The sequence below is a fragment of the Narcine bancroftii genome, chromosome 4, assembly GCF_036971445.1.
Source record: "Narcine bancroftii isolate sNarBan1 chromosome 4, sNarBan1.hap1, whole genome shotgun sequence".
Lineage (NCBI taxonomy): Eukaryota > Metazoa > Chordata > Chondrichthyes > Torpediniformes > Narcinidae > Narcine > Narcine bancroftii.
This window is the reverse complement of record NC_091472.1, coordinates 240,026,277-240,039,081: the sequence shown is the minus strand read 5'-3', so window position 1 is coordinate 240,039,081 and position 12,805 is coordinate 240,026,277. Positions and strand designations below refer to the sequence as shown.

Genomic DNA, 12,805 nt, shown 5'->3' with positions numbered 1-12,805 from the left:
ACAGCAACCGTACCACACTATGATGCAATTGACCAAGATGTGAAGCATCACTGTGGCACTTTGTAATTATACCCCCCTCTATTGTTTTACTGGCTTCCCCTCAGACTCAGCTCCTCAATGCTCAGTAATGGAAGGACTAGACTGTGGTCCTTTCCCACAACGCCCTTGCAGTAGCTGCACCAAGCCTTAGTACATCACTGCTGAATTATCAGGCTCAATGCTTCCCTGAGATTCTCTTTTTGTTTGGTCTACCAACAAGTCTGGCCAACTGCTGAAGGTGTTCACTGGCTGGGCCTATGCTCTTGTTAGTGACTAGCTCACTGTGCAAGAGTCAGTGCACAGGGGTGGTAGAGGACCAGTGCCCAACCACATTGATTACATGGAATTCTTGGCCATTCCATGTGATTAACAAAAAAACCCCTAGAGATAGCTCCTGGCTGGGTCCTTTTTTTCTGAGCATGAGAAATGGACTCGTATCTAACCCCATCTGAGAGACCAGCCATGATTTTTAGTCAATCACTTGAGGAAACACAGAGTTTAAAAAAAAATGAATCCTTCTGTTACTGGGCATTGAGGAACTGAGACTGAGGGGAAGCTCCTCAACCAACAGAGAGTGGAAGGTGCTACAGTGGTGGCAATGGTGAAATTAGAGAATGTATGTTACTATGTACATTGATGGAAAGGAATGGTTCTATCACTAAGGATGTGAAAAGACTTTGAACAGTTTTCTATTTTGTAAATAATTTATTGTGAATAAAATATATTTTTGAAAAAAGCAGCAGTGACGATAGTGCTACGTTGTAAAAGAAAATTAATATAACAATGAACGGTAATGGAATGTATGAACGTGACACTAAGGATACAAAAACATAGTATGGTTTTCTCTTGTGCATATTTTATTGTAAATAAAATGTATTTTAGAGGAAAAAATTCCTCTTGCAGCCTGCTTGCCCTTTTTCAAAATGAGACTAAAACTCAGCACAGTATTCATCCCATTTAGGGATTATTTGGGACATCTTCAGGAATTACGTTGATAGCAGATGTAAATGTAAACAAGAACCTTTCAAAAAGGAAATCAGTTGACAATTTCACTTTTACTGATACTTCCAGGTCATTGGGTGTGGAAGATTCTGGTTATGTACTGCATAGGAGTTCAACAGAGTGGTCACTTCATCACACCAATATAGTTGAGGCCACATCAGGAGAACAGGATGCAGGAGACAAGGTTGGAGGAGGTGCACATGCAAACCTGTATAATCTGGAAGGGATGGACAGGTTCCTGGATGGATGTGAAGGGGAAGGTGTTGGGATGGATGTCACTCCGCCTCTGGTTGCAGTGGAAAGTGTTGGGAGAGGGGTGGGTGGAAGGATGGAAGAAGGAGTCACAGAGAGAGGGGTCCCTGTGAAAAATGGAAAGGATGGGGATGGGAAGACATAGCTGGTAGAGGAGATCCCATTGTAGCTGTTGGAATTATTGAAGATTGATGTGCAAGATGCAGAGGCTGGTGGAGTGGAAGGTGAGGAGCAGGGAACTCTGTCTGTCTGAGAGGAGATGGAATGAGAGCAGGAATTGGGCAAGGTGTGGATGAGGCTCTGTCACCCAAGCTCCCTGAAGAAGGTCACTCCAACCTTCCTTATTTTGAAAACGGATGAAATGAAGACTGAAGAACTGAGAGCGAAGGATAGGATGATCCATTCTTCCTCTGCTTTGGAGCTCCATGTCTTAATCCACCAGTGTGTGGACTAAGGCATACCCTCTATCATCAGTGATGGAGGTACCCATGAAGGAGTGGCAGCTTCTGAATCACAGAAATGCACTGCCCACTAGATTAAACTCACAACACCATGGGAAGAGGTGGTAACAGACAGATAAAGGACTAATGAAGGACCAGTGAGGGATGGTGAGGGTCAGTGAGGCATAGTGAAGGACAGTGAGGTAGAGAGTGGATCGATGAGGGAGAGACTCACTGAGGAACAGTGAGGGAGAATGAGGGTCAGTGATGGTCATAGGGAGAGTGAGGATCAGTGAAGGAGAGAGGGACAGTGAAGGAGGGTGAGGGACAGTGAGGAATAGTGTAGGACAGTGTAGTAGAGTGAGGGTCATTTAGGGTGGGTGAAGGAGAGTAAGGGTCAGTGAAGAATAGTGAAGGACTAGTAGAGTGAGGGTCAGTTAAGTAGAGGGTATGAGAATGAAGGACAGTGAGGGAGAGGGTAGGAGAATGAGGGTCAGCGAGGAATAGTGAGGGTCAGTAAGGAAGTGTGAGACAGTGAGGGAGAATGATGGAACAATGAAGGGTTAAAGAGGAATCAGTGAGGGTCTGGTGGGGTATTGGTAAGGATATGTTGAAGGTTCAGTTAGGCATCAGTGAGGGTCTGGTGGGGTACTGGTAAGGATATGCTGAAGGTTCAGTTAAGCATCAGTGAGGATCTGGTGTGGCATCAGTGTGGAATTGGTGAGGATCTGAAGAGTGAAAAGATGGGTGAGGTTCTGCTGAGGGATCAGTGAGGGAATGGTAGTTGCTGGCCTGTGGCTGGTAGGAACTTGAACCTCTTGAAGATCTCCATTGGCTGGTAGGGACCTGGCCAATCTCTAGCTCAGTCATCCAGAACCTTCATCTGGGACCTCAAAAGGTTTGGTTCCTGGAATGTTCAGGAAGTTGATGTCAGCAGGTTGGTTTATACTTTGCTCAGGGAATTCTGTGAGCATGAAGGCTTCATTACATTTAAATTTGAATGCAAAGCCCACAGTGCAATTATCGAGATAAATTTGGTAAGCACCCATTCTCCTGAACCATTAAACTCGAGACACGAGTTTAATTCACGCCATGGCAGAATAAGAATTGATGCCCACTAACCCCATTGAAAATGATTACCAATCACCACTAACACTAATGAGAATGAGAACCAATAATCAACTAAATCAATGGAATGATGGTCAGATAATCCACCTCAGTGATATTAGTGAGGGATAATGTTGGCCAGAGCAACGGAAACATTCTTCTTTGCCCCATATCCTATGGTGGTATTTTTTTTGGTCTATTTAAGATGAGAGATAGAACTCTGATTTATTATCTCCAGCAGCCCAACTCATCAACACTGAAGGCCTAGACACAGTTCCTTGAATGATTCAGCAACTGAAAAAGAGTATTCCCAGCAAGAAACCATCTTCATGAATGCATATCCTGCTGCTCTGAATTCTTCCCATGAAATAGAGAGAAATTTTCAGCCAAGTTGTAGATTTGATTGCTTGAATTTTTCTATGTATCTATTTAATTATTTGGTAGGATGTTTTATCTGCATTTATAAGCTATTTCTAAATAATAATAACAGGTTAATTCAGCATGATTTTTGCACTAGTCCAGAAGAAACAATCAAAGTAATCAACAAAGTGGATTTTTATTGATCTTCATGAATCTATCTACTCATTAATTCTTGTATTTCAGTCTAGAAGTCCCTCATGCGCCTGAAGGACCCAATGGTGGTGTTGTAGCCACCCCAGTCACTGTATCTCCTGTATTCACCAGGTCTCAGGAAGTACTGACGGCCTCTGTAGTTGGGCTGCTCATAGAAGATCCAGTAGCCATCCATCACCTGACAGGAGTGAATGTCATGGTAACGGAAACGATCGTAGACGGAGGGACAGTCGTCCATGAATTCCATCATCTGCCCTCCAAAGTCAGGCCTCTCATAAATCCTTATTTTGTAGTTGCCTCCCCGGTACTATAAATCAAACATATTATCGATTAACCTGTTGTCATTATGTATGAGTTACAGTATATTCCCAAAAGCATTCCATAAATTTTCACTTTAGATCACATACATGTCATTGAAGGTAGAAGCTAAAATGAATTTGGAAATGATTACTTATATTATCCATTTGCTGAACATAAAACTGAAAAATATTTCAAACTGTTGTAAGTCATAAACTGTTTTCTAAGTAGATCATTGGTAAGATTACAGCTAAATTTCTATCTGCGGTTCTCAGTTCCCTTTGTTGGAATCTTTGTAATTCTTTGAAGAGTTTTTGGAAAAATATGACAAGTAGAATTTAGGGTTGAAGAAAGACATACAAAACTAAATTTAATTTCTTTCCATAAAAGATCTATGAATTATAAGTTGAAAACACCAATCAATATTTCAATATTTGGAATCTGTTGAATGCTCCATTTGGTGAATAAATGCTTTGTTCTGGTTTCAAGCAGGATGTGCACATGGGGTTAAGCAATAAAGACGGTGGATGCTGCAGTGCTCAAAAGTGCTGTCAAAACTCAGAAGGTCACATAGCATCAGAGGAACGAAAAGGCATGAACCCCTTAAGTGGGTTAGGTGGACCAAGGCTAAGGATGTAATTACCACTACATCACTCAACATCTGCTGATCTTTCAAATTCTGCAAGAATGGACTTTGAAGGAAAATATTTGTAGCTTTGAATGTACACGGGCACAGTGCAAACCCATGACTGGCTATGTCAACGTTAGTTCAATTGCAACTGGTTAAATCTGCTGTGTAGCAGAAAACTACATCAGTTCAACAAATAGCAGTGCAACATTTCTGTCTGTTTAAAGAGAAGCTCCAATTGAGGGCAGACAATGCTTATAGTTATGCGCCACTAGTTGTCATGGTTCATCTCAAGGTTATTTCCGAAATCTGAAATAACATGCATCAAAAAGGTTAAAGTGTGGAATTTTTCACTTACAAAAGAAAAAAGGATGAAGACAGTAATAATTTTAAATGTAATATAAAAATACACTTTAATAATCAATTAACTGAGATTTAACCGTAAACAGTAATGAAAAGTGACAGAACATTGCTGAACATTTCAGTCTTATTTCTCAAATTTGAAAGCACTTTGATTACAATGGATTTGTCACAGGAACAGGAAAAGAGAAGGGTCAAGAATAATCTTGTAATCAATATAAAAGGCTTTTCAACAATAAATGAATTGCCTGAGACTGACTGACATCAAGTGACAGAACATTGTTGACAGACCCTAACAAATACAAAGTGCACCATGATATCAAACTGAAAGTCAGCAATGTGGCTGCTCCTCACCTGTGGAAAACTGCGGCAGGACCTAACACGGTCGTCAAACCCCATCCAGCGCTGGTAGTCAGGATACTCGCCCCTGCTCAGGACATATTGATATCCCCCATAGTTGGGCCTTTCATACAGCACCCACCAATCACTCTCCACACGGATGGAGTTACAGCGGCTGAAGTATGGGGACAGGTCGGCGCAGTCGGAGCTGCACTCGTGGTGCCGGCCCTGGAAGTTCCTGTCCTCGTAGAAGATGATCTGTGGGAAATTAAAGGACATCAGTGAGTTGTTAGTTTCTTGATCGGCTGGAAATATTATTGGCAAATCTGTTAAAAAAAAGACTGAGGCTTACCTTTCCCATTTTGAGCTTCACAGTAGAAGAACCACCTAGATACAGCCCTGCTTCATGTAGCTCGGTATTTATAAGCTGAACGAAAATGCCACTGTAGGAAGTACCTTTGTTATTCTAATGGTGTCCAAGGGAGATATCAGCAAAAAGTCAAAGTTAAAATAAAACCTGTTGGCACTGCAGACAAAACCCCTGAGTCAGGTTTTCAGATGACTATGAATTCTTTTCATTCTGTTTTGATGTTATTTTAATAGTTCTGGATGGATGTTCAATGAATAAGAGTTGTCAGGACATCATCTGGTCCTTTTTTTAATTGGCATTTTACTTTGGTTCCAGGATTGGTTTACTTCTATCTTAATAGTTACAAAATTATGTTACTATGTGGTATCTATATATTACCGAGTGTCAATTTCTGCCGGAGATCCTGCATTTCTAATAAGATATTCAACTGGTGTCTGAGGTGGACACAAAGACCTATATCTAAGGAAGAGTGGAGGTGTTATCCATAGGTTTCTTAATTGAAATTTATCTCTCAGCCAACATCATTTAAACTGATTGCTGTTTGTGGCAATTTCTTGTGTCTAAATTGGTTGCAAATACTTCACTAAATGTTTTGGGATATCCTGAGGACCTAAACAGTGAAAAATGAGGAATGATTCCTCCTTTATATTAATCGTTCTTTTATTTTCCCCTCCTTGTTCCTACCACTACTTTCTCTCCCTGCACACATGGCACCAAGCCTATAACAGTGATATCGAGGAGAAAGAAAAGTAGAAGGGCATTTGCTGCTCATTTTTATTGTGGTTTGTTCAGATGTCTAACAAATGTGGATTTCTAATCAGGATAGATTTATTTTGTGATAATATCTGTGTTCAAGGGCTTTAGTTGAGGCAGGTTGATTCAGTTGTTAATTATACTCTACGTTTTGGAGCAAAATCTGCAGATGGTGGAAAAGCAAACAAGGACTGGAATTTCAGCAGGTCAGGCAGTAGCTGTAGGGAGAGAAACTGAGATGATGTTTTGGGACAAGGCCCCGACATCAGAACTGGAATGGTCAGAAGAATAGCATGGTTCAAGTGGGCAGAGAGGGGCAAGGGAGACACAGGAATGTCAGTGACATTCAGTCCAAGGTTGTCAAGGTAAATGCCTAAAATTCTGCAGCTTTTGAAAAATTATTTCACAGTTTTTCATATTGGCAAGTACATAATTTGCTTTGAAATAATGTGAATTGCCAGCAATTTAAAATGTGATCATTTAAAAACAAAATGACACTAAGTGCTTGTGTATGAAATCGATGTAGCTCTTGTAGTTAAAGTACTACAGTTGAAAATAATTTGGGGGATAAATAAATAAACATTTAACTCACATTGCTCCATTTCTAAATAACCTAATAAACTTCAAAATACAATTACAATTAATTAATAGAATCACTTATTCATTTTATTGGTGGAGTCCGACTTTACATACACAAGTTTAAAATAAATAATATTAGAAAGTAGTTGAATCAGAAAGATATTTAAAGCAAATCAAAGTGTTTGAACTTGATGACTATCGCCTCCTTTTAAAAGCGAGCAGGGACTACCAATGGAACATCATGTTGCTGACAATTTTGATTAGGTCCCAGTTTTATGCAGACATCTCGTGTGATTGGCAGTAAAAACAACCCCTGATTTTCAGGTGCTGTTTGATTTAAAATGTATTATCTTTGTATTTGCCTGACCTTGTGATTTTAGGCTCTCTCCTAGATGTCCTTCGCTTGGATTCCGGTCCAAGAGAGTCTAAGAGGGATCTCACATGGTTGATGGCTGTTGTAGGATTTGCAAGCCATTGCATCCTACAAGGCAAAAAGATGTAGCCTCCATAATTGCAAACCATCTCCTCTGGATGAGCTAAACATCTTCTATGCACACTATGATAGGAAAAACAGTGATGCACTCTCATGAACCACCACAGCTCCTAGCGATTCTGTCTTCCCAGTCACTGAGGTTGGCATGAAAACAATTTTTTGAAGGGTGAACCCTCAGAAAACATTGGCCTAGACTGTGCATTTAAAGCTCATGTGAACCCACTGGTTGAAGGTTTTACAGACGTTTTCAGCCTCTCACTACTATGGTCTGAGATCCCTACCTGTTTCAAAAGGGCATGCATCATACTGGTGCCCAAGAAGAACAAGGTAATTTGCCTCAATGAGCATCAGCTGGTGGCACTGACATTCACCATGAAGTGCTTTGAAAAGTTGGTCATGGAGTAGTTTAACTCCTGTCTCAGGAAGGATCTGCAGCCACTTCAATTCACCCATCATCATGTGAGATGGTCAAAGGTAGATGCCACCTCAATGGCCCTCTACTCTGCATTAGATCATCTAGACCAAAAGAGCACCTATGGCAGGCTGCAGTTCAATGACTACAACTTGATGTTTCAAAACCATCACATTAGCACAACTAGTAATTAAACTCAGTAATCTGGGACTCTATTCCTCCCTCTGCAAATGGATTCTAGATTTCTACTTCCACAGACCACAGTCAGTGAAAATCAACAATATCGCCCCCTCGCTGATCATCAACATAGGGACACTTTAATTCTGTGTGTTTAGTCCCCTGTTCTATTCCCTTTATATCCTTCACTGGCTAGCCAAGTCCAGCTCTAATGTAATCTCAAAATTCATGAACACCACCACCATTATTGACTGAATAAGGAGTAATCATGAGTCAGAATATAGGAGAATCTAGTTGTGTGGTGCCAAAGCAACAATCAAGCTCTCAACATGAGTATGACTAAAGAGATTGTCATGGACTTTAGAAAGGAGAAGCCAAGGAAACATGCACCGGTCTTCATTAATGGGTTGGCATGGACAGGGTGAGGACCTCAAATTCCTTGGTGGCCATATCTTGGAGGTCATCATTGCAGCCAGCAAATGAAGGCAATTTTCTAAGAAGATTTGGCAAGTTGTTGAATACTCAATTAAACTTCTAATGGTGAACTGTGGAAAGTATATGGACTAGTTGCATCATGATCTGGTTTAGTAACTCTGGTGCCCAGGATCACAGAAGATAGCAGAAAGTAGCAAACCCAGCCAAATCCATCCTGAGTATGAAACTCCCATTCATTGTAGATATCTATGTGAGTCACTGCCTCAAGAAGGGACCCTGGTATCTCTCCTCCAGGTTCATGAACAGATCTTTTGCCTGTTTGTCAAGTCAAGTCAAAAATTCAAATTTATTCTCAGCAGATTGCACAAGTACAACCTGAGAAACAGTGTTCTCTGGTCCTTGGTGCAAAACTCGCATACATGCAACCAGGCATCACACATATTCAGACAAACAAAACATATGCAGGACAAGAATTTAGATATACAAATAAATAAATAAATGTTTGTTCATAAATATGGGAGTCGCCGATGGTTAATGTGAGCAGTTCCTTTGGTTGTTTAGCATTCTTACTGCACGTGGGAAGAAGCCTGATGGTCCTGGCTCTGATACTCCGGTACCTCTTTCCCAACGGGAGTAACTGAAAGATACTGTGTACAAGGTGGAAGGGGTCCTCAATGATTTTGTGCGTCCTCTTCAGACAATGATCCTGGATGATCACATTGATGGGGTGGGTGGAGATTGACCACTAATCCATTTCTCTACCACTCTGTGACACAGCCAGCCAGGAGGCTTTTGATAGAGCTCCTGTGGAAATTCCATGGACCAATTGTGCAAGTAAAGATGTTGTACTGCCTCTCATCCAGCAGGGGGAGCCTCTTGGAATTTCAAATAGTCTGACTTCTGACATCAAAGAATGGCTAATCAGCTGCAGTAGTTTAACATGTGATTTATCCTTGCTCGATTGCACCAAGCTACTCATTCCTCCTCTGAGTTCACAGCTTAAGGGTTTATTTAAAATTCTTCTGTGGTCACCAGCAAGAACAGGTTTTCTTATCCATCATGAATTGCCCTTGGGTTGATTTCATGCTTCCATCTTTCAGTTCATATGGTGAGGGTCCTCCCACAGCACTCTTAGAACCATAGAATACTACAGCACAGAAGCAGGCCCTTTAGCCCAGCCAGTCCATGCAGAACTATTATTCAGCTTCGTTTTAATGCCTGCACCCAGACCATAGCTCTCCATCCCCCTCCTGTCCATATATCTATCCAAATTCTACTTAAGTATCAAAATGGAAACTGCATTCATCACTTCAGCTGTCAGCTCATTCCACACTCTTTGTGAAGAAGTTTCCCAATAATGGTTCCTTTAAATGTTTTACCTTACAGACTTAACGCATTCATGTCTTTTTCTTGTCTCACCTAACCTCAGGAGAAAAAGCCTGCTTGCATTTACTCCATCTATTCCCCTCATACCTTTGTGTATGCCTATCAAATCTTCTTTCATTTGTCAATGCTCCAGAACATAAAGTCCTAAAGTATTGAACCTTTCCCTGTAACTCAGTTCCTTATGACTTGCAATATACGTTTAAATATTCTATGCACTCTTTCAATCTTATTGATATCTTTCCTGTAATTAGGTGATGGAAACTGCACAGAACACTCCAAATTTGGCTTCTCCATAACATTCCAACTGCTACATTCAACTCTTGGGTAGAGAGTTCCAGGATTTCAGATCTAATGATAAAAAGGAGAGTTTTTAAGGTGTGACTTGGATGGGGATTTGATGATGGTGGGGTGCCCTTGGCATCAACTATCCCTGTCTTTCATGTGTTTGGGAAGTTCTATCAGGTAGCTGCAGTACATTGTCTGGATCATTAGCGATAGACTGAGTAAACATTCAGGTGGAAGACAGAAGAGACTAATAATGAGCATGAATGTTTATTGTCATATTCAGAAGTATAATGTACCCAATGTCAATACAGATTAGAAGTAAGTCCTTTTGATACACAAAAAAGTCCATGCATTACAGGCTTGTAATCCCAATCAGTTACAAAGGAAACATATGAATTATTGTCATGAATGAAAAAGAGGTTTTATTTTGCAGAACAAATAGAAATATTAGAGCATATAATTGAATCTGATAATAGAAATCAAAAAGATAAAATGCATTTGGATATCTGCATTTGCTAGTCTCGATAATTAAGAAAATTAGGACCATGGAATTTCATTTCTCTTTTGGGATAAGAGTATTGCCAGAAATTCTGTTCTTCAATAGTGAAACATATTTGACTTGAGATGCCTGCTTAAAACACCGCCATACATATGGTGAACTGGTCACATGGCATTGTGTGCAGAGTTCCAGAATTTTGGTTCAGTTGCAATGAAAGAACCATGATTTAAATTCACATCATTGTTACATGGAACATACAATGCAGAACATGAAAATCTACAGCACAGTACAGACCCTTTGGCCCACAATGTCATGCTGACATAATAACCTGCTGCAACAACTGCCTAGAATTTCCCTACTGCATTACTGTTTTTTTTTTCTCAATTCATGAACCTTTCTGGTATCTTAAAAGATCCAATTGTACCTGCCTCCACCAATGTTGCTGGCAGCACATTTCATGCACCCACCACTCTCTGTGTGAAGAACTTACCTCTCCTCTGTACTTACTCCCAAGCACTTTAACTGTGGAGTTAAACAAGAAAATCCGCAGATTCTGTGATTATAGTTTGCACAAAAATACTGGAGAAACTCAGCAAGTCACACAGAGTTCTTTATGTAACAAAGATAAAGATACATAGCCCCCGTTTCGGGCCTGAGCTCTTCGTTAGGATATGAGCAAAAACCAGACAGGCAACTATATAACCATATAACCATATAACCACTTACAGCACAGAACAGGCCAGTTCGGCCCTACTAGTCCATGCCGTAGCAAATCCCCACCCTCCTAGTCCCACTGACCAGCACCCGATCCATACCCCTCTAGTCCCCTCCTATCCATGTAACGATCCAGTCTTTCCTTAAATGTAACCAATGATCCCGGCTCGACCACGTCAGCTGGAAGCTCATTCCACATCCCCATCACCCTCTGCATAAAGAAATTTCCCCTCATGTTCCCCTTATAATTTTCCCCCTTCAATCTTAAACCACGTCCTCTAGTTTGAATCTCCCCCTTTCTTAATTGAAAAAGCCTATCCACATTTACTCTGTCTGTCCCTTTTAAAATCATAAACACCTCTATCAAGTTCCCTCTCAATCTTCTACGCTCCAGAGGTAGAAGAGGTGAATGAAGAGGTGCGGGGAGGGGCATGAGGAGGAGCACAGGGTCTTAGGTGGGTATGGGGGGAGGGCGCAAAAGAAAACTAGCTGAAATGTGATAGGGGAGGGGTTTGGTCTCTGAATAGAGAGGAAAGGGGGTGAAGAGCTGGGGGAAAGGACACAGAGGGATAGGGAAGAACCTTAAAACTATGTCCTCCTCGTGTTAGCTATTTCAACTCTGGGAAAAAAAGACTTTGGATAACCACACGTTCAATGCCGCTCATCAATTTATACACCTCTATCAGGTTGCACCTCATCCTCCATTGCTCTAAGGAGAAAAGACGAAGTTCACTCTCCCATCCAGACAGCATCTTTGTTAATCTCCTCTGCACGCTCTCTACTGGAGATGAAGATGCCGGTGGCTGCATCCCAGATATAGGCACATTTTGGGCATTGGAGGTCACAGGATTGGGAAGTGCCATCAAAAGAAGCCTGGAGAAATGGCTTCAGCTCAAGTTGTCCAGATTTCCAGAGCAATGATGGGTGAGGTGAAACCAAGGCCCTTCATGAATGAAATTACCTTCCTCAAAAAATACATGTTGATGGCGGCTGAGGACTGCTTTGTCCTGGGTTTTGTTGAGCTTTCCGGGTGTTATTGGAACTGCGCTTATCTGTCACACCCTCGAATTCTAAATGGTGGAGAGGCTATCACTGTAGGAGACCTAGCCTCTGACCTACTCTTGGAACCATTGTAAATTTTGGGTCACCTGGTTATGTCTCTGATCAGTGGTGACACTCATCACCCATCAGTACTGATAACAATGGGTTTGAGCATGCTCAGTATTAAGGGGAGCAGCCATGGCTGCATGTGTGGCATAAATGCCACCTTTCTTAATACCTGAGGTAATTACAAAAACCATCTGCCACATTTACTCTCTGGGACTTCACTATCCCAAATGATGAAATGTCATTAGTTCAAATCCAACTCTGTGAACGGTGTGATCTAAATTCACTTAATGAACAAATTTTAATTGTAAAGCTTGTCTCAGTAAAGCTCACGATGAAACCATTCTATTCACCAAGGATATGGTATCATCCTCACCCAATCTGAACTTAAATCAACTCTGGGCTCATCTCAATGTGGTTGATTTTTCAGTTGCCCTTTGAAATGGCCAAGCAAACTGCTCCAATGTATAGTGTAAATCCTTACAGCAAAAGGCATTGAAATATCTTGAAATATGAATGGTGACATTTACATATTTGCACATTTCAGAATAAAGTATA

At 41.1% G+C, this 12,805-nt stretch overlaps 1 protein-coding gene across 1 annotated transcript; it reads right to left on the bottom strand.

Annotated features, from left to right (window-relative positions):
* Positions 1–3,427: 3,427 nt before the first annotated feature.
* LOC138761768 (gamma-crystallin S-1-like) lies at positions 3,428–12,249 on the bottom strand. Its single transcript, XM_069934476.1, has 4 exons — positions 12,102–12,249; positions 5,390–5,503; positions 5,053–5,295; positions 3,428–3,720 (listed from the first exon to the last, which is right to left on the bottom strand). Exons 1-4 carry the CDS (start codon positions 12,117–12,119, stop codon positions 3,445–3,447), a joined length of 651 nt encoding a protein of 216 aa, XP_069790577.1. The 5' UTR covers positions 12,120–12,249; the 3' UTR covers positions 3,428–3,444.
* Between the last annotated feature and the right edge of the window lie 556 nt (positions 12,250–12,805).

What these genes read in the sequence shown, in the direction of transcription:
- LOC138761768 (XM_069934476.1), bottom strand. An exon ending in TGAAGCTCAAAATGGGAAAG is followed by an intron (nt 5,296 to 5,389) that starts GTAAGCCTCAGT and finishes AATTTCCCACAG; the next exon opens with ATCATCTTCTACGAGGACAG. An exon ending in CCTGCCGCAGTTTTCCACAG is followed by an intron (nt 3,721 to 5,052) that starts GTGAGGAGCAGC and finishes TTTGATTTATAG; the next exon opens with TACCGGGGAGGCAACTACAA.